This window comes from Dreissena polymorpha, chromosome 3 (genome assembly GCF_020536995.1).
Source record: "Dreissena polymorpha isolate Duluth1 chromosome 3, UMN_Dpol_1.0, whole genome shotgun sequence".
NCBI classification, from domain to species: Eukaryota; Metazoa; Mollusca; class Bivalvia; order Myida; family Dreissenidae; genus Dreissena; species Dreissena polymorpha.
Window position 1 is genome coordinate 81,971,401 of NC_068357.1, and position 22,341 is coordinate 81,993,741.

The following is a 22,341-nucleotide window of genomic DNA, read 5'->3' on the forward strand; positions in this document are numbered from 1 at the left end:
GCTACAGACAATAGCATCACGTAGTATCAATGAAATATCACTGTAAGGAATTTCGCAAATGTACGTGGAAATAAATGAATATGGAGATCGCTTCGCGAGTAGTTTAACATTCGTTTTAATACATGATAAAAAGAACTCCTATGAAAATAACTCCGAAGACATAGCTATACCACTGAAAACAACAAAACAAAACGAACAAGTGTACAGTATACATGGGTTGTATCACTGCATCTCACTTAAGGCTATGGAATAACATGACTTCGAGATTGCAGTTCTGTTTGAAAATATACTTATCTCTTACTACGACAATAGTGGTTCTAACTGTTCTTATTTCGGACACATATAAGTATATATATTACCGATTCATTGACTCTTGATGCAAACACGCACATTAATCCGTGAAGTCCGAACGTCACTTCGATCCATTACAACTTTGCAACCATGCTGACAGCATCGTGATGTCCTGTGATTAGAATGTAGGCTATGAACAGACCTAGGCCAACGTTCCACACGGACATATTTCCATACTGATAGGCAAGGTCCTTGTCGAAGGTTTCCAGCGCGCGGCAAAGTTTCAGGTGCAGAATATGGATGCCCTGTATGTCTTCCGGGATATGACATGACTGCTGGCAGGTCTTCTGTTCAAAGAACTTTTGGTCTATCTGAAAGTTGTATTTCATCAGCACGGAGATTATTATATTGTAGAAGACCGCGACAATGCATACTAACGAGAAAAAGAACACGCAACAAGTTTATAGGATGACAGTTCCTGGATTGTGAGGAAGCGGTAGCATTTGGAACTGCGGCGAGTGTTGGCTTTCAATTTCACCTAAAGAATACACAGAGAGAATACCGTATTGTGCAAACACATTACTTCGACACTTATGCACACGGTGAATTTCTTCTTTCTGGGCGGTGACTATCGAAGAGTATCCCGTTCCTTCTCATACAGGGCATAATATCCTCGTTAAACAACTTGAACGCTTTCTCTTGATAACCGTATCTTAAGCTATTGGCCTTCTTACAAATCAGACAGTTACAAACGCCCCCTTAAACCCAAGCTGTTTCAATACCGATGTACTTCATTTGTTCAGGCATTATATAAAAGAATGTAGCAATTTTCGTGGCCAGGTAAGCAATAGTGTAAGATACAGATTCTGTAAAGCAAACTGATTTTGTAAAGAAATGGCCGAGTTGTTATTTTCCCTGACCCTTACCCAACATAATAACAACCGGATGCTTTCATCAGCCAGAGTATTTCATTCAAACACGTTTGTTTGATATCTATACTGTCACCTAGGTCTGGGTCAGTTTCATCCACTTCATTCAAATGGCTCTTCATCGTCACGTGCTATTTGTTTTATCCTGCTGTTGATTTTCTTCAGTTCAATTGGTATCGTTACACCTTAACTGTGTATTCTTAACATTTGCTTTTAAATAATGTGGCAGGCTTTTATCTTTTTAAGTTTATCATTTACATTTTCATTTTTGGCCAGGCTGTTTTCGGAGAAAACCCGAGCTATTGTCATAGCCAGCTCGTCCGCCGTCCGCCGTAGGCGTCGTGCTAAAACCTTAACATTGGCTCTAAAATCAAAGTGCTTCCACCTACAACGTTGAATCTTTATATGTAGATGTACCTTGATGATTTCTACACGCCACACCCATTTTTGGGTCACTATGTCAAAGGTCAAGGTCACGGTGACCTCTAATATCAAACTTTAACATAGGCTCTAAAATCAAAGTGCTTCCACCTACAACTTTGAAACTTCATATGTAGTTGCACCTTGATGAGTTCTACAAGTCACACCCATTTTTGGGTCACTAAGTCAAAGGTCAAGGTCACGGTGACCTCTAATATAAAACTTTAACAAAAACCTTAACATTTCCTCTAAAATCAAAATGCTTCCACCTACAACTTTGAAACTTCATATGTAGATGCACCTTGTTGAGTTCTACACGCCAAACCCATTTTGGGTCACTAGGTCAAAGGTCAAGGTCACTGTGACCTCTAAAAAAATAAATAATTTCTGACAAGCTTTCGCAGCCGAGCGTGGCACCCGTTATGCGGTGCTCTTGTTATATTTTATGTTATTACAGACCGAGCCACAAATCAATATAAAAATCAAATTTAAATCAAAAACGTTCAACATATGCATTTGATGAAAAATTGTATTTCGTAATGGTCCCGAAAACTGATTGAAATTAACGCATTGTTGGTTCAACTAAAAGCCTATTGATTAATACTTTAAGCACTTAGAAATAACATTCCCGTGTAAAAACAAAATAAATTATTATTCTTATCGATCTGCTCATCCTCCTGTGTCTGGGGAAAGATTAATTATGTAATGGCATCATCGAATAGTTTTGTATACCATAAAGTCTCAAAGGACCTTAGCACGTAACATTCTATATTCGGTCTATTTGTTACGATTCGAGACTACTTCTCTAGACGGCTTTAATTAATTTTAAAATATAAAACACACGTTATATCCTTTTTTCGCAGTAATATATACATAGTTACAATATTATTTTGTGAAAAACTTTACTTTAAATTTCCGATATGCATGTGGCCCATGACATTTCAAACCGTTTTATTTCCGCTTTATTTATAATTTAGCTACTGTCATTATTTTTTTACAGTATCTGCACAAAACATGAGCATTATCTTAGCATTAAATAGATGTCGGTGATTTAAAAAAAGATGATTTATAAAAACTCTGAGAAATTACATGTTTGTTACGTTTGCCTTAAACACTTTTTTCTCCCTGGTTAACGAGGCCCTCTTAATCAGATGTTCGAATATATCTTTTTATAAGTGATTTCTTCTCATGAAAACAAGTTGAAGCCGAATACTTTAACTTGTTGAAGCAAACACCATATAGCTGAATGTATAAATGCCCAATGGGAGTAAGATAGGATCGGCAATTAATATCATGAAACACAAAAAATGGAGCCCATCTAATAGTGTGGCAACTTGACATAATAAATACTAGTAGTAATTGTAAATGTGCTGACATTTGTTGCCATTCATGCCTAATGGAGCTCAGCTCCAATTAATCAAACTTTTCTCTTTCATTAATGCTGGAATGTTTGAATGTATATTATCGGCGTTATCGTATATAGCTATCCATTACATTGATGAAGAGTATTCTGAATACACACTGTCAATAGATGTTTTTACATCGTGCAAACAGCACAGTTTAAACAACTTGATGGGTTGGACAAGTTATATGGCGTCGCTTGGTATTTCAATTGATTTGTTGCTGTCACTTAAGTCCGTTATTTACGAAAGAGATTTTTTGCTACATTTTTCTTAATAGCAACATAAATCAATCACTTAATACTTAAAAGTAATCGTATTTTGTAAGTAATAAATCAATAATAATGATAATAATGATAATAATAATAATTAATAATAAATAATAATAATAATGATGATAATAATAATAATAATAATAATAATAATAATAATAATAATAATAATAATAATAATAATAATAACAATAATAATAATAATAATGATAATAAAACTATTTCTTATTGCACCAAAAAGTTAATCAAGAAGAACACGTTTAGAATACACACGTATTTATAACGAGGCATTTTGTTTTCAATGCCACTGTGCATAATGTACCCTAAATAAACGTTTCTCATATTTTGACATAATTTTGTTGATCTATACTTAAGTTGTTTTCAGATTTAACTTGTTATTCAAAATTGAGCTTTATTCATATTTTGTGTTTATGTTGGTTTGTATTGTGCTGCTTTGTGCTGTTTTGTACTGTTTGTGCAATCGGTCACTTGCTTTAAATAAACGACCAACTAATTGTTTTAATGAGAATTCAATACTGCTCCAGCAGATTGAGTTTCACTTCTTTATATTAAATGCATTTCAATTAATAGACTTCAACATCGGGATTCAAGTGAAATAACAATAAAATAGTTTAAGAAAAAAAGATAGCTTCGCCCGGAGTAGAACAGAAATCATTTAGATTAAAAGTCAAATAACCTATCTACAATCAATACTCTTTGGGATTGTAAGTATGTCATTAATTTTCATATAGCCTTTGCTTTAACAAAAACTATTTAACCTATTCAATTTATTTTCTGATATGTCACTCGCGGATAGAATTTCATAAATGTAGAATATACGAAATAGAACATGCAAACATAAAATGTAGAACCTAAAACGTTTGAAAATAAACACTTATGTTTGTTAAATTTAAGTAACACTCATTAGTTTGCTCATTAGTGTTATTTGTTCTTGTTTGGTGTAGGATTACACGTTCAACGAGTGTATTTTGCGAGTTCAGTTTGACTAGTCAATATTGTCTCCATTCAGACATGTAATTACATGACGATCATGTGCAATATCGAAGTTTGAATCGGATTTTTGTTCTGTTACGTACAGTGGGATATTGGAATATCAAAGAGGATTTGTTCTTCATCTGCACTTTGTATACAGCTGAGGACGGTTGCATACGCGTTAATGATGTGTCGAAATACTATATCTGATAATGAACATACTTTTGTGAAACTATATTTTAAGATGTAATTAACTAAACTTTACTGTATAATATAATCATTTGGCTAGAACGTTTGTCTGTAAATATTTGCCAACAAAATTGGAAATTAATCGTCGAAAGGCTGTGAAATACATGCGCTGGACCAGCAAGAAGCCTGGACAAAATGTCACAAGACACACCTATTACATACTTTGAAGAAATGAAGGTCAAGCCGGAGGTTGTAGAAGCATGGGGTGATGATTCTGCACAAACATCCAAGCTTAAGAAGCTCATTCGACCACTTCTGATTGCTATGGCTCTGTGTGGGTGCTATAACTTCAGCGATATAATGTATATCGTCCACGGCCACAGTTGCAACGCCAAGAACGCGTTGTCTTCGATATACAGATTTGTGTATTTGGTGATTATATTGATTATGTGCATAAAATACGGAGTTTGCTTACATTACGCTTCATCTGAAAATAAACTGTTAAATGTCCTGGCGTTTCTATGGGTTCTGAGTCTGCTTTCATCATTCATCGTGTATTTAAAAACGACAAGTAGACAATTTGGTAACCTTGAAAAATGCTTTAAAACTTGGGAGGAGGACATTGTGCGGGAAAGCAAAGAACTTGGCCTACGTTGTCCAATCAGTGTGATAAAAAGCAGAATGAAATGGGCAGTTACTGTTGCAACTGTCGTTATAGTTACGAATGTAGCTGGTCTTACGCTACAGGCTGAAATGTACCCCGAACTTGCATCAATTCATTACTTCCCGTTGCAAAACAGCATTGGGGCCAAAATTGGATTCAGTGTACTAGCAGTAATGGCTTCCGCGCTCTGGATTATCCCGCAGGCATACGCGATGGTTCTTTCCAGAATACTCACATTACTTTTCGAGATATTTACGGAAAAACTGGAACAGGACATCTGCTCCGATAGGTGCACAGTACCAAACAATTTCCAGAAACTACGATTATTACACTTGAAGCTCTCCAAACTCGTTTCAGACCTTGACAAAGACCTTAGTTGGTTTTATGCCGCTGACATAGGGTTTGGGACAGGACTCGGCGTATTTTCTCTCTATCAGATCATGAAAACCACCATGGATACGTTCACCCTGATTTTGTTCATGTTCTGGTTTCTAGCCTCCCTGGCAATAATTTGTTTCGCTTCAACATTTGCCGCATTCACACATGAAGCGGTAAGACTTTTTATTTTAATGTTTTGTATTATGTGTTGTCTTTTAAAGCATAGATTATTGTTAGAATTCCTTAGATAAATGGCCAAGTTGAAATTAATGAGGGCATTTTTCTCATGGAAATGTATAGATTAAAATACACAACGATAATATTAAGTATCAAGGCAGTTTTCACATTTGTAATGACTTAATAAACTAAGTGCAATTAGGTTCGACACCAAGCAGTAACAAAAATAAAATTATTCTTAGTGAAACATTTCACTTCAAACCTAGATATTAATTTCATTAAACGAAATATTTGTGATGTTCTATGAAAACTTGACGATTGTTTCAGTGTAGTGTTAAATACATGTGTGCAAGTCCTATCCGTTATGAACCTTACATTCGTTATTGTATTATATGTGTGTTATAATAATATGAAAACATTATATTGTGAATGTGAGTTTTAGGCCCATGGACCACTTGACTGCATATACAACATAAACGTTCAGGACATATCTGTGGAGAAACTGGCGCAGGTAAATATTCAACAGGACAGAGATGTTCTTGTTTTACCGTAATTATTCAATTTTGAATGCATTGGCCTTTAGTGTGCCAATAACCACTTACATCTTGTTAGGCCTTTTACAAATGACGGCCATCCAAATGTTTATTAATTTATGTAAGTGTTAATCATCATCAGCTATCTCTACAATAAATAACGTATACATTTATATTTCTGTAACTGTAAATCATCTGCTATATATACACTTATATTTGTATTCATTTATATTTCTTTTCAACGGTGATGTTTTTTTTACCCTTACTTTTGTGTCATTTCCTAAAAATTTTCTACCTGTCAAGCATTTTTTCAATTCTCAGTTGAACCTGTTCCTGTCGAAGCTGACGGGAACCCAGATCGGATTCACCACTAGTGGCCTTCTTACCATCACCAAGGAGTTCATACTCACGGTCAGTGGATATAACAATACTGAAAGTTAGTGGTCCTTTGCATATGATATTTTGTATCGTATATCACAAGTTTAATTATAAGAATGCCGTAACTTATTGTCGCAGGAAATTATAGGTCAATTCCATAATAATTTGATTATTGTATGTATAGGAAATTTCAATTCTAGAATTGCCATTTACTATTTACTTAACACACTCGATCATTATTAAGTTGAAAACAATAAGGTTATTTTTTAAGTTAACAAAAAGCTATCGAACATTTGTCCGAAAGTGATGCTTTTAAGTAATTGTCCTACAGTTTATCTTATAATAAAACACCCAAATCATGTAAAACGTTATATATATAACAACGGGTACATTGTTATCGATTACACTACTATACTTGCAAATGCTTGCAACTTGTTTCTATGTCAGCTTGCAGGGGTATTCCTGACTTATTTGGCAGTTCTCTACACGCTGTGAGACTTTTCATCGAACGTAAACTAGTGCATCCCTCGTATGACGGAATTGACATGCTTCTACGACTATGAAGCCATTTGCTTACTATTTAGATTACACAATTATGCGATAATAGCATACGTGATAGCAATTTAGAAGGGGAAACCTTGGTGAAATTATTTTCGCGCAAGTTAAACAAATTGTAAGCTGGTCTTTTGGAACATTGAATTATTGATTATATTGATCGTACCTTAATTAAATGATTTTTAATTTTGTTTATCAATTGACGTTGTGATGTATAGTGTGTCTACATAGGTATATAACAACAAAACAGTGTTTTAGTTTTCAGTATATATTGTTTAGATGAAAAAGCATATCCTTCTTACGGTTTATTCATTTACACATTTGGACATCTTCATAGCTATATAACAAGCATACACGAAACCTATATTTAACGTTGTGCTTCGTGGATTTACCACGAAAATCACGGATTTTCAAGTGCATAAGTGTACATTGTCAAATGCAAATGGTAATCAACACAATAAATGCATTTTTAATGTTTTTTAGTCGTGGCCCTGTTGTTTCACTAGCATTCTATCAGCGAAGGGTTGAAGGGGTGAACATTGAGCAATTCGTATAACTAATATGAATAATTTCTCGTTGCGTCCCAATTGTTTGAATTTAAAATAAATAAACGCTTTGCTTTGTATGTGTCTTTTTTGCAACAATATATATAGAAAGTCATCCATATTTTCAAATTCAATTTTCCCTTTTTGCTTCAAATTATGAAACTTCAAAGATAGGCAAACATCCTTCCGTACTATGTTTTTGTCCATGACATACGCTGGTATTGTCTCTACATTTATGAAATGTATCAACAACTTATGTATAATATTCAACAGCACTCAAGAATTTTAGCATTAAAATCGTGACCATGCCCTATTAAATGGGTTCATTTGCAATATTGTACGGAACTACTTATGGAAGGGAATGTCAGAAAATCCATTCACGCTGCTTAATGACAATTGCATCAACACGTTCTTGATTTTTAAGTTATCCTTTCTGTGGTTTGTAAAGTTCATGGTCCGGTACATTTGATTAACCTGAAACAAATCCTTCTTAAGGACTTTGTAAGCCTTGTATGGCTAACTGGCTTACAGCCTGAATGACCGCAGTTCAATCGCACCATGTAAGATCAAGCTGACCGCAGCTGTAACTCGGAATCATCCGATTATACTACGTAAATTATTTTTCATAATACAGAAATACACGAACAACATCAATATTTAAAACGATGAATGTAATTGTTAACTTAAAAGACAACAGGGGATCTTACTTGGTACCAACAATAATATTGACATGTTTATGCTCCTTAAAATATTTACCTTTATTATTTACAGTCACTGTTTTATACGTCCGTAAGAAGTAGTTGGTACACGCACGTCTTACCTCGGCAAGAGTAGCCAGACATTGCATCTATAATTCTAAATTCGAACCAACTGCCGTGTGTCTCATGAAATATTATTGCTTGATCAGCTATTTATACATAAGATTGTTTAATCTGATGGAAAAATAAAAGCATGATACAATTGCAATAATAATAAAGTATAAAAATTTGTACAAAACATGCATCATGAAGTGCATCACAATTATGTATTTCCAAAGAATTTCTTTTTGTGACAATTTCTTTAAACAATAGTTAGCACTGTCAAATAGACAGCGCAACTGTCAAAAGTTTCGTGATTTTGAAAAAGAGGAATGATACTGTAAATGTTAAGTCATTATGAGCCAATTTATTTTGAATACGTGTCATCTTTGACAATTAATTCATATTAAATTTCGGAAATGCCTCTATGTTAGGCAGCACAAATGAGAATTGATATGTTAGAAAAAATGCATGTTTACCTTGCAGACACAAAGTGTGTTTTATAATTAAATCTTCCAGTAAAAAATCAAGATTATCACATGGCAGGCACGAACCGGTAGGTATCGATGATGAATACTTTCGTCTAGGACGCGATGTCGTCTAGGATACGATGAAACGCCGGGTTGAATGTAGTCATATAAAATAAGACACGTATATACTACATCTAAATTTTATTGAATGTAATACATGGTAAACATAAAAACAATCCTGGCATACTAGCAAGGAAAGTAGCAAATTAAAAGTATTAATAAAAATATCACAGTTAAATGAGATTTATGGTACAAATTTAAAGGGCAGTTTTACAATAAAGCGCGAAATACCATGACCCTAATCGCCGCTCTACTATACAAACCTCGGTTCAATCAAGAAGGGGTCCGAGCATAGCTTTGTCAGACCCTAGAAAATATCACTGATTTGAGTAAAATCAGAATATGTAACTAATTAGGAGGCCTTGACACTTTGAAAGGCTTCTATTGTGAATGCAGTGATAAACCCTTTAAGGGGAGGTAACAGTGCAACGAATATGCCATACATGGTTTCATGCTTCGCGGTGAATGAGTGGAGTGTATCAGTAAATGACCAGTCGATCATTTCACATTGACCGGGTTGGGTGTTAATGATACAGTTTTATAACTTCGGTTAAAAAAAGCATTTTTCGTTTTGATTTATTTTTATATGCTTTGAAAGTATATTAATAATCTAAACGTAAGTGTAAACGAAAGGTTTTTATCAACAGCAAAAACTACATAACATATGAAATAAAACGTATGCGATCATTAAACAGATAGTATGTCACTATTTACCCGTTACAACAATAAGCTAAACTTGTGCAATAATTGTAACATATTTTATGTATTTAGTGTGTTTTAACATACAGTTAAGTCACAATAAAGATGTCAGCCTCCACGTTGTATTTGCAATACACAACAATAATAACCGACCTCAATATACATTTGCGTACAACGTGCGAGCACGTTATATTATTTCATTCACCTTTACGATTTCTTTCAGCATATCCGTCGGAAGTTAATATGGCAGTTTAATATGTCAGAAATTGAAACATAAACGATCTTACATTGTAACAAAAAACATTTATTTAGAAAAATACATTCAAGCGAACTCCAAATCAGTACATCAGGACGTCGAGGTCTAAACAAATTTATATATAAATACAGATTAATCGGGATGAAAAGTATGTATTTCGCCATCCGTTAAACAATTCGTATACACGAATCTATACAATACTGTAAATATATTTTCAATGTGCAATTTCAGTAAAGCTCGTGTTTGAGAATCTTCATATGTCCTGTCCAATAATTATAAATGCATGTCTAGTTGTCGTTTTTTTTGCACTGTAGATTTGCATGGCTTAAAGTATCAATAAAAAATTAACAGTGTTTTACTTTAAAAAATAAATTTAGATGTCTATATATTAGTCAATACATTGCATTAGAAAATACAACAATATGTTTTTTCCATGAAAAATATTACATTTTCCCGAATTTTGAAACGCACGAATTACTGGCAGCAAATTGTGTGAATATTAAGACTCTTCAAAATTAATGTAATTGGAAAAAAGTTTCCATACAGTATAAAAAATGCAAGAAGCAGTTTTACGGTGAAATATAGGAAAAGAAGTGCACAACAATTGACACAAAGTACCGTATACCGTAAACCGAATACTCTTTCATAAAGGAGTACAGTTATTGATTATTAAGAAGAAAATCTCTGGTTACGCCAATACCGCCGTATGCACAGCCGCGTTTGGCACGCGATCCATTCGCCCAGCGATACCGCCATTTAGGGATATAGCAACACGAGAAGAAACAGCGAAAACATCTGTACTACATTTGTACGTGTAAAACGCAAAACAACTGAACAGTTAGTACAATGGCCAAAATGGCTATGCTTGGAAATTTCCATGCGGCGAACCCGAACGCAATGATCATCATCACTGGTAACATTCGTCTGAACAAGATATGGACTCATCGTCCATCTGGTGTTGGCTGTGTAAAAATGTTAAAATCCACAACAACAACGGGACCATAGCCGCTATGCGATTTCTTGAATATCTGAACTGTTGATTCGGCTATTAGATATCTATTGAGTATCTTTCGAGTTGGAAAATGGAGCCGCTTGCTTGAAAAACATGGCCACCAGGTGGCGGGGCATTTTTCCTTATATGGCTAAATATGGCTATACTAAAACCTTGTTAACACTCTAGAGGCCACATTTATTTCCGATCTTCATGAACCGTAGTCAGAAGATTCGTCTCAAAGATATCTCAGACGTGATCGAAAATTGTTCAGGTTGGTTGAAAAACATGGCCACCGGGGGGGGGGCGGGCCTTTTTCCTTATACGGCCCTTTATTGCTATGTTAAAACCTTGTTAACACTCCAGAGGCCACATGTATTGTGCTATCTCCATGAAACATGGTCAGAAGATTTGTTATAATAATTTCTTGGATGTGTTCGTAAATGGTTCCGGTCTGTTGAAAAACATGGCCGCAACGGGGCGGGGAATATATCCTTATATGGCTATAGTAACACCTTGTTAGCACTCTAAAATTTTCATTTATTGTTCACTCATCATGAACTTTGATCAGAACATTTGTTCTAATGACATCTTTGCTTCAAAGAACAGGTTCCTTTGCATCTCAGGTAAGCGACTTTGAAGATAATAACAAATAAAAAAACTGCAACACATCTTAAATAATTAGTAAATGCTCATGTTTTCTGTAATAATTACATGAGGAATTTCCAAGTAAAACAAACACATGAGGATCTTGTCTCATTCTCGTAAAGAGATTTGTGTCTCTTGGTTAGTCATGTTTTGAATTTTATGCAGGTAGATTAAATTTGTGTTCTGTTTGCAGATCATTTATTCTTTGTTAAACTCACTTTTTCGTTTGATCTTCTATTAGTATTTATTTTGGCTTTTAAGCATCAGCGACGTTAACGTACTGTCCGAGGTGTGGGAGAGTTGGCGCTAAATAAGGACAGGTGCCGCTACCAACTCTCGCACATTTTGGACAGTGCGTTTACATCGCTCACCCCGACAATAAGCGGTGTTAACGTTTCACAATAGTAGAAATAATTCTCCTGATGAAGTCCGTAGTACACGGACGAAAGTTCCAGGTTTAGCTTTCAATACTTAGTATAAAACTTCTTGGATTAATTCATAGGACTGCTGGGTAATCAATTTATCATTCTCTAGTGAAATGATTATAAAGTTTTACCTCATCTCTGTCCGTTGATAGGGGCTTTGCACAAATATCAATGGGTCTGTGGTATTAATTGCAGTATAGATCTTGTGAAAAAGCTTGTATTCTTAGCATAATACATTAGCAAACATTGTGCAATCAATAGTCATTACTGCAAGGCTTTTGTTACGATGTAGTTTTTCATTTACATTCAATGAAACTTGGGAATCCTATCGGTTATACAATTCACAGTGTTCATGGTGAACTCATTTATTCTGTTAAAACATTGTTAAAGTATGATAAAATAATACAATAACTTAATTAAAAATAACATGCATGCCTTGTTTCGTCTCATGATTGACTATCAGATTCAACGATGTCGTCTTGAATGTCTGAAAATCTTCTTAAATGGAATAGAGTAAACATAACAAATGCACAATGATAGCTGTCCTGTAAGCCAAGTGGTTGGTACACATGCTTCTCACTTTGGCGACCTTGGTCCAATTCCCATTTCTGCTTTGAGCTTTGTAAGTGGTCATCGTAATGGACATTTTACCATCATACTGGACAAATGGACATCATTCTGGACAAATGCGTATCATTCTGGAAAAATGGACAACATACTGGACAAATGAACATCATACTGGACCAATGGGCATCATACTGGACAAATTGACATCATCCTTGACAAATGGGGTTTCCTCCGGGTACTGTATTTTCCCCTCACAGCACAATACCACACCAATTAGATGCCTTTCATAAAAAACAAAATAGTTGGAAGTTGCAGCTATATAAACATTTGTTCCAACTGTCGTGAGTCTAGTAAGTTTATTAGGTAGGAACGCACTCCGGGTTCTCACATAATGCAGTATCAGACCCAGAAGGACCAGCTAAACACACACGCACGCAAGGTCCGCAATGACCACACAGCAATTGCATATGAAACAATATGTTCCAAGATACAGTGTGATGGCTGCCTCCTTTATTCCTTTTATCATGTATTGCTATTTAAATGCATGCATGTTGTATTCAAAAGTCAACAGTGCAGATGTTAACAGCGTGTAGAGAACAAAAAAAATATGTGAGAAACACGCACGCAATCTGAAAAACAATATTTTAATGATAAGTCAAGTACAATCAACGTACACAGTATTGTTGATACTGGATGGCCAACCAAATTTAACAATAAATAAAATGTTCTTGCTTTGTTGTTTAATTGAATCCAGCTGTTAGTTGTTATATCAAGTTGCATTAGGCAAGCATTGACAATACTAAAGCCAAGATGATGCTTTGACCTAACAAACACTTGTTCAATTCAGGATTATTAATGCTTAGTGTCTAGCTCGTAAAGGCTCAAGTAACACGTTTTTTTTTGCTGATGTTTATAAGGTTACAGATGAAGATGCAATAAGAAAATCTAATTAAACCATCATACTTAAGTATTGTTGTTTTTAAAAGCAATTTATACTTGTTAATTTCAATATTAAATGGAACGAACAGATTGTATCGTAATGGTAATTTAGTCTGGCTAGTACAAGACAAATAATAATAAAGCACTGTAAAACCATTTAATGATTTATCGCTGGGCTACTTATTGTCCTGGATGAATATGGATGATTTTACAAAGGAGATATGCATTATTTTGCAAACAAATGCTATAATTTTACCCATTGAACAGAGAACAAGAAATATGTTTCAATTTACCATGAGAAAAAGTTACATAAGTCAACTTAGATTTCATTGAATGAACGTTCACATCCAGTTTTTTTTAAAAAGATATCAAGTCAGTTCGAATTCGTTATATTGTACAATACCCATAAAAACATGAAATTGATAATAAACCAAACCATAGTATTGACAGTTTGGTAAAACCCAGCTTGATTTATGTGCGTAAAATGTCATCAGAGATTAGCTTGAGTGGACTGCGCATGCTGATCTGGGAAATACATTCTTTAAGCCCGGTTTTCACAGAGTGCGATAGTTTGGATGCGTTACCATGCTCCTACCATGCCAATGTTTCAACTGTGATGTCATGTACATTGATGTCGTAAATGGTTCCTTATGGTGCATGGGCCTGAAATAGTCGAAACTTTTTTACTTCAATTCATTTTAATTTGTTTTGAAATCGGCGCCCTATTGAGAACTTAGCATGCATCGTGATCTTGTTTAGCATATTACCATTGCCAGTTTTACAATTTGTTTAACTGTTTACAACATTAATTACCCGATAATTTACTTATGCATTGCAAGTAAACTTTAAGACTTAATGAAACGAAATACTTCTGAAGCCATTGGTCAGAGTAACGAAGTGGCGAGTTCTTAAGCGAATGTACGAACTACACAAACAATTAATGTATTCTTTTTATTAATTCTAGGTCGAGCTACCTTAAATGTTAGACTCAACGATAAATACAAATTAAACATTGTTTGTTAAACTCAATTTGTCCCACTTAACACGATTGACAGGTTCAACACATGTATTGCTTCAACTGACGCGACTCGGTGAAAGGCAAACGTATCGGTCTATAGTCTATACCTATCAAACTAAACTAAACGGCGACATTATTGTATATCCCTAGAATGCTTGTTCATGTAAATTACAGAAATATAACATAAATACATTGTGCATTAAATCATCACACCTGGTAAAATACCATCACGTAGTATCAATTCAATATCGCTGTAAGGCATTTCGCAAAGTACGTGGAAATAACTGAATATAGAGATTTCTTCGTTTTAATATATGATAATAAGCATCATCCTATGAAAATAACCCCGAAGACATAGCTTTACCACTCGTAAAACCACAACAAATAAAATAAGTATACAATATACATGGTTTGTATAACTTCATCTCACTTCAAGCTCGGGAATAAGACGACTTCGATAATGCAGTTCTGTTTGAAAATATACTAATCAATAATTACAATAATATCGGTTCTTACTGTTCTTATTTCGGACTCATATAAGCATATATCTTACCGATTCATTAACTCTTGTTGCAAACACGCACATTAATCCGTGAAGACCGAACGTCACTGCGATCCGGTACAACTTTACAACAATGCTGACCGCATCGTGATGTCCTGTGATCAGAATGTAGGCAATTTAACAGACCTTGCCCAACGTTCTACACGAACATGAACACGAACATGAACATATTGCCGTTAAGATAGGCAAAGTCGTTGTCGAGGTTTCAAGCGCGCGGCAAAGCTTAATGACTGACTCATATCTTGAGCTATTGGCCTTCTTGCAAAACAGAAAGTTACAAATGCCCCTGGAAACCTCAGCTGTATCAATAACGATGTACTTCATTTGTTCAGGCATTATATAAATTAATGTAAGCAATTTTCGTGGCCAGGTTAATAAACAAGAGTGTAAAGATACAGATTCTGTAAAGCAAACGGATTTTGTAAAGAGATGGCCGAGTTTTTATTTTCCCTGACCCGTGCCCAGCATAATAGCATCCGGATGCTTTCATCGGCTAGAGTATTTTATTCAAACAAGTTTGTTTGATATCTATAGTGTCACCTTGGTCTGGGCCAGTTTCATCCACTTCATTCCCATAATTCTTCATCGTCACGTGCTGTTTGATTTATCCTGTTGTTGATTTCCATTAGTTCAATTGGCATCGTTGCACCTGAATTGTGTGTTCTAAATATTTGCCTTTTAAATAATTTGGCAGGCTTTTATCTTTTTCAGTTTATCATTGACGTTTTCATTTTTATATTTTATGTTATTACATACCGAGCCACAAATCAGTATTAAATCCAATTTAAATCAAAAACGTTCAACATATGAATTTGATGGAAGATTGTATTTCGTAATGGTCCCGACGACTGATTGTAATTAACGAATTGTTGGTTCAACTAAAAGCCTATTGATCTATAATTTAAGCACTTAGAAATAACATTCCCGTGTGGAAACAAAATAAATAATTATTTTTATCGATCTTGCTCATCTCTCTGTGTCTGGGGAGAGATTATTTATGTAATGGAATCATCGAATAGTTTTTTTATACCATTAAGTCTCAAAGGACCTCAGCACGTAACATTCTATATTCGGTACATTTGATACGATTTGAGACTAGCTTAATCAATTGTAAAATATAGAACACACTTTATATCGTTTTTTCGCAGTTATATATACATATCCTAGTTAAAATATTATTATGTGAAAAACTTTACATTAAATTTCCGATATACATGTAGCCCATGACATTGCAGACCGTTTTATGTCCGCTTTATCTATATCATAGCTACTGTCATTTATTTTTTAACAATATCTGCACCAAACATGAGCATTATTTTAGCATTGAATAGATGTCGGTGATTTAAAAAAACAATGGTATGTTATTTCTGAGAGTGTTTATTAATTGTTTCTTTCGTTTGCCGTTAACACTTTTGTAACCCTGGTTAACGAGGCCCTCTTAATCAAATGTTCAAATATATCTTTTAAGTTGAAGCCGAATACTTAAACTTGTTAAAGTAAACACCATATAGCTGAATGTATAAATGCCCAATGGGAGTAAGATAGGATCGGCAATTAATATCATGAAACACAAATAAATGGAGTCAATCTAATAGCGTGGTAACTTGACACAATACATAGTAATCGTAAATGTGCTGACGTTCGTTGCCATGCATGCCTAATGGAGCTCAGCTCCAATTAATCAAACTTTTCTCTTTCGTTAAAGCTTGAATGTTTGAATGTATAACTATAGGCGTTATTTAATAGCTATCCACTATACTGATGTAGAGTATTCTGATACACTGTCAATGGATGTGTTTTTTTTTAATCGTGCAAACAACGCAGTTTAAACAACTTAATGGGTATTGACAACTTAATTGGCGTTGGCTTGGTCTTTCAATTGATTTGATGCTGTCACTCAAGTCCGTTATTTACGAAAGTAGTTTTTTGCTACATTTTTCTTAATAGCAACATAAACTAATCACATAATACGTTAAAAGTAATCGTATTTTTAAAATAATAAATCGACAATAATAACAGTAATAGTAGTAATAATAATAATACAAAAAAAATAAATAATAATAATACAACTATTTATATTGCACCAAAATGTTAATCAATGCACAAGTAAAACACGTTTAGAATACATACGTATTTTTAACGAGGCAATATATTAATTTTCAATGCCACTGTGCATAATGTACCCTAAATGAACGTTTCTCCTATTTTGACATAATTTTGTTGATCTATAATTAAATTGTTCCCAGATTTAACTTGTTTTTATATTGTCATTAAATGCATTTCAATTGATAGACGTCAACATCGGTATTGACTTGAAATAACAATAAAATAATTTAAGAACAAAAGATAGCTTCGCCCGGAGTAGAACAGAAATCATTAAGATTAAGTCGTATAACCTAATTGCCATCAAGAGTGCAAGTATGTCAATAATTTTCATATAGCTTTTGCTTAACAAGAATAAAACTATTCATTTCTTTTCTGATATGTCACTCGCGGATAGAATTTCATAAATGTAGAATGTAAAATATACGGAGTAGAGTATGCAAACATAAAACGTAGAGCCTAAAACGTTTGAAAATAAACACTTAAGTATGTAAAATTTATGTAACAGCTAATAAGTTTGCTCATTAGTGTTATTTGTTCTTGTTTGGTGTAGGATTACACGTTCAACGAGTGTATTTTGCGAGTTCAGTTGACTAGTCAATATTGTCTCCATTCAGAAATGTGATTGCATGACGATCATACGCAATATCGAAGTTTGAATTGGATTTTTGTTCAGTTAACGTACAGTGGGATATTGGAATATCAGAGAGGATTTGTTCTTCATTCACACTTAGTATACAGTTAGTGGACGGTTGCAAACGCGTTAATGCTTTGTCGAAATACTATATGTGATATTGAAAATTCGATTGTGAAACTATATTTTAAGATGTAAATAACTAAACTGTACTATATAATATAATCATTAGACTAGAACGTTTCACTGTAAATATATTTAAACAAAATTGGAAATAAATCGTCGAAAGGCTGTGAAATAGATGCGCTGAACCGGCAAGAAACCTGGACACTATGTCGCAAGACACGCTTAATACATACATTGAAGAAATGAAGGTCAAGCCTGAGGTTGTAGAAGCATGGGGTAATGATTCTGCACAAACATCAAAGCTAAGAAGCTCATTAGACCACTTCTGGTTGCTATGGCTCTGTGTGGTTGCTATAACTTCAGTGATATAATGTATATCGTCCATGGCCACAGTTGCAACGCCAAGAACGTGCTGTCTTCGATATACAGATTTGTGTATTTTGTGATTATATTGCTTATGTGCATCAAACAAGGAGTGTCCATACATTATGCTCCTTCTGATAATAAACTGTTTGCTATCCTTGTGTTTCTATGGCACGTGAGTCTGCTTTTATTATTTTTCGCGTGTTTAAAAACGACAAGCAGAAAATTTGGTAACCTTGAAAAATGCTTTAAAACTTGGGAGGAGGACATAGTGCGGGAAAGTAAGGCACTAGGACTACGATGCCCAATTAGTATGATACAAAGCAGAACACAATGGGCAGTGACTGTAGCATCTGTCGTTATAGTTATCAATGTAGTTGGTCTTGCGGTACAGGTTGAAATGTACCCTGACCTCGCATCGATTCATTACTTTCCATTGCAAAACAGCATTGGAACAAAAATTGGATTCATTGTAATAGCAGTAATGACTTCCTCGCTCTGGATTATCCCACAGGCATACGCAATTGTTCTTTCAAGAAAACTGACCTTACTTTTCGAGATATTTACGGAAAAATTGCAACATGAAATCTACTCCAGTGGGTAGCACAGTGCCAAACAATTTCCAGAGACTTCGATTATTACACTTAAGGCTCTCCAAACTGGTGGCCGAACTCGACAAAGACCTGAGCTGGTTTTACGCCGCCGACATTGGGTTTGGGACGGGACTCGGTGTATTTTCTCTCTACCAGATCATGAAAACCAGCATGGACACGTTCACACTGATTTTGTTCATGTTCTGGTTTCTAGCCTCCCTGGCAATAATTTCTTTCGCTTCAACATTTGCCGCCTTCACACATGAAGCGGTAAGTCTTTTTTTATTTTATTTATGAGTTGTCTTTGAAATTATAGACAGTTGTTAGATTGCATTAGATAATGGTCATGTTGAAATTAATAAGGAGTTTTTCTCCATGAAATATATGGATTAAAACGGACAATAATATTATTAAAGAATTAGTCGGTTTTCACCTTTGTAATGACTTAATAACTAAATGCAATTATGTTCGGCACCAAGCAGTCAAATAATAACATAATTATTAGTGAAATATGTATTGGGTAGGGGTTCAAATAACTAGAGACGCCGCCCAAGGTTTGATATTTATGTGACTGTCCGAATGTATATCGGAATTCTCGTATATATGTATTAATACATATAACAGAACAAAGAAACCTAAAACACACACACAATAACACAATTAACACATTTCACAACCTTCCCAACATACATACATTATTTCAAAATAATTAAATTCATTTTTATTGCAGACAAGTAAATAAATGCAAATACAAATAACTTCGTACAATATTTCAAAATAATTAAATTTATTTTCATTGCAGACAAGTAAATAAATGAAAATACAAATAACTTCAAACTCACCAGGTTGGTAGAATATAATCACAGTTGCAATACAAGTTTGTCTTGCGACAGCTAGAGAGCGAAAGAAAGCATGGTCAGTAAATTTCTCTGAATTCGACAAAGGGTTATGGAACTGACCGATAAAAATCTTGTTTCTTTGAATTCTCTCATTCTCATTGGACATATATGACATCATGGTACATGGTTGGACGCACACAGGACAAGGAACTGAATCTCACAAGAGAAGAAAATGGACACATACAAGACAAGGGACATAAACACTAGTACAGAGACATAGACACATATAGTAACACAGAGTGACCTATCCTACAAATATTTCATTTTAAACTTAGATATTATTTTAATTAAACGAAATCTTTGTGATGTTCAATGACAATGTAACTATTGTTCCAGTATAATGTTTAATTATATTCGTGCCAGTCCTTTCCGTTATCAACTTTACATTCGTACTTAAGAATGGTACGAAACGAGTATTATGATAATATGAAAACATTATATTGTGTGTGTTTTAGGCCCATGGACCACTTGACTGCATATACAACATAAACGTTCAGGACATATCAGTGGCGAAACTGGCGCAGGTAAATGTTCATTAGGACAGAGATGTTCTCGTTCTACCGTAATTATCCAATTTTGAATGGATTAGCCTTTAATGTGCAAATAACCACTTACATCTTATTAGGTCTTTTACAAATGACGACGATCAAAATGTATCAATTAAGTCATGTTATATAACTGCGAATAATATAATTGCACATCATCAGCTATCTCTACAATAAATTACGTAAACATTCATACTTCTGTAACTGTGAATCATCTGCTATCCATACAATTAATTACATGTATGTATTTATCTTTCTATACAACAGTGATTGTTTTTTAGCCTGACTTTTTGTGTCATTTCCGAAGTGTTTTCTTTACTTTTTCAATACTCAGTTTTTTTTACCCTGACTTTTTGTGTCATTTCCTAAATGTTTTATACCTGTCAAGCCGTTTTTCAATACTCAGTTGAACCTGTTCCTGTCAAGGCTGACGGGAACCCAGATCGGATTCACCACTAGTGGCCTTCTTACCATCACCAAGGAGTTCATACTCACGGTCAGTGGATGCAACAATACTGAAAGATTCACAGTGGTCCTTGGCATATGCTATTTTGTATGGCATATCTCAAGTTTAAATTTTAGAATGCCGTAACTTATTGTCGCAGGAAATTGTAGGTCAATCCCGAAATAATTTGATTATTGTATGCATAGGAAATTTCAATTCTAGAATTGCAATTTACTATTTACTAAACATACTCGATCATTATTAAGTTGAATTCAATAAGGTTATTTTTTTAAGTTAACAAAAAGCTAGCGAAAAGTTGCCCGAATGTGATGCCTTTAAGTAATTTTCCTACAGTTTATCTTATAATAAAACACCCAAATCATGTAAAACATTATATATATAACAACGGGTACATTGTTATCGATTAAACTAATAAACTTCCAAACACTTGCAAACTTGTTTCAATGTCAGCTTGCAGGGGTATTCCTGACTTATTTGGCAGTTCTCTACACGCTGTGAGATTTGCATCGAACGTTAACAAGTGCACCCCTCGTATGACGGAAAAGGCATGCTTCTACAACGATGAAGCCATTTGCTTACTATTTAGTTTACACAATAATGTGATACTAACATTCGCGACAGCAATTTTAAAGGGGAAACCTTGGTAAAATTATTACTCGTAGGTTAAAAAATAAATAATTGTATGCTGGTCTTTTCGAACATACAAACAGTGATTCTATTGATCGTAACTTAATTTATAATGTGTATCAAATGACTTTGTGATGTATAGTGTGTCTACATAGGTATATGACAACAAAATATTTTTTTAGTTTACAGTATATATTGTCAAGATGAGAAAGTATATCATTCTTACGGTATATTTATTCACACATCCGGACATCGTCATTGTTATCTAACGTTCATACACAAAACCTATATTTGACGTTGTCTTTCGTGGATTTAGCAATATTGATAAATGATATTTTTAATGATTGTCAAAGACATAAGTGTCCAGTATCATATGCAATTATTTATTAACACAATAAATTAATTTGTTAAATGTTTTTTTAAGTCGTTGCCCTTTTGTTTCACTAGAATACTATCAGTGTAGGGTGGGATTAAGCGATTCATATAACTACTATGAATAATTTCTTGTTGTTGTTCAATTGTTTGAAATTAAAATAAATAAACGCTTCGCTTTGTTTGTGTCTTGATTGAACAATACACATGGACAACATCATTTTTTCTATTATGATTTCCATTATTGCTTCAAATATTTAAACTTCAGAGATGGGTTAACTTCCTTCCGTACTGTGTTTGTGTCAATGACATACGCTGGCATCGTCTCTAATTAATTAAATGTATGTACAACTTATGTGTAATATTCAACACTACTCAAGACTGTCTACATTAAGTC

General features: G+C 34.2%; 1 protein-coding gene across 5 annotated transcripts; it reads left to right on the forward strand.

The window, feature by feature from the left end:
• The first annotated feature begins 4,331 nt into the window (after positions 1-4,331).
• On the forward strand, positions 4,332-22,034 carry LOC127874991 (uncharacterized). 5 transcript variants are annotated; one of them, XM_052419715.1, is made up of 4 exons: positions 4,332-5,709; positions 6,156-6,224; positions 6,568-6,657; positions 21,396-22,034. In XM_052419715.1, the coding sequence occupies exons 1-4, from the start codon at positions 4,690-4,692 to the stop codon at positions 21,441-21,443; spliced, it is 1,227 nt and encodes a 408-aa protein (XP_052275675.1). In that variant the 5' UTR covers positions 4,332-4,689; the 3' UTR covers positions 21,444-22,034. The 5 variants fall into 5 exon arrangements, with proteins under 5 accessions (XP_052275675.1, XP_052275676.1, XP_052275674.1 ...); XM_052419716.1 differs by lacking the exons at positions 6,156-6,224; positions 6,568-6,657 and adding exons at positions 20,390-20,458; positions 20,886-20,975; XM_052419714.1 differs by lacking the exon at positions 21,396-22,034 and adding an exon at positions 7,072-8,456.
• The last annotated feature ends 307 nt before the right edge of the window (positions 22,035-22,341 follow it).

Bases quoted from the DNA above. Each gene is read 5' to 3' on its own strand.
- LOC127874991 (XM_052419713.1), top strand. From the start codon at position 4,690: ATGTCACAAGACACACCTATTACATACTTTGAAGAAATGAAGGTCAAG. The intron at 5,710-20,389 runs GTAAGACTTTTT...TGTGTGTTTTAG, and splicing joins CCGCATTCACACATGAAGCG to GCCCATGGACCACTTGACTG. The intron at 20,459-20,885 runs GTAAATGTTCAT...TTCAATACTCAG, and splicing joins CAGTGGCGAAACTGGCGCAG to TTGAACCTGTTCCTGTCAAG.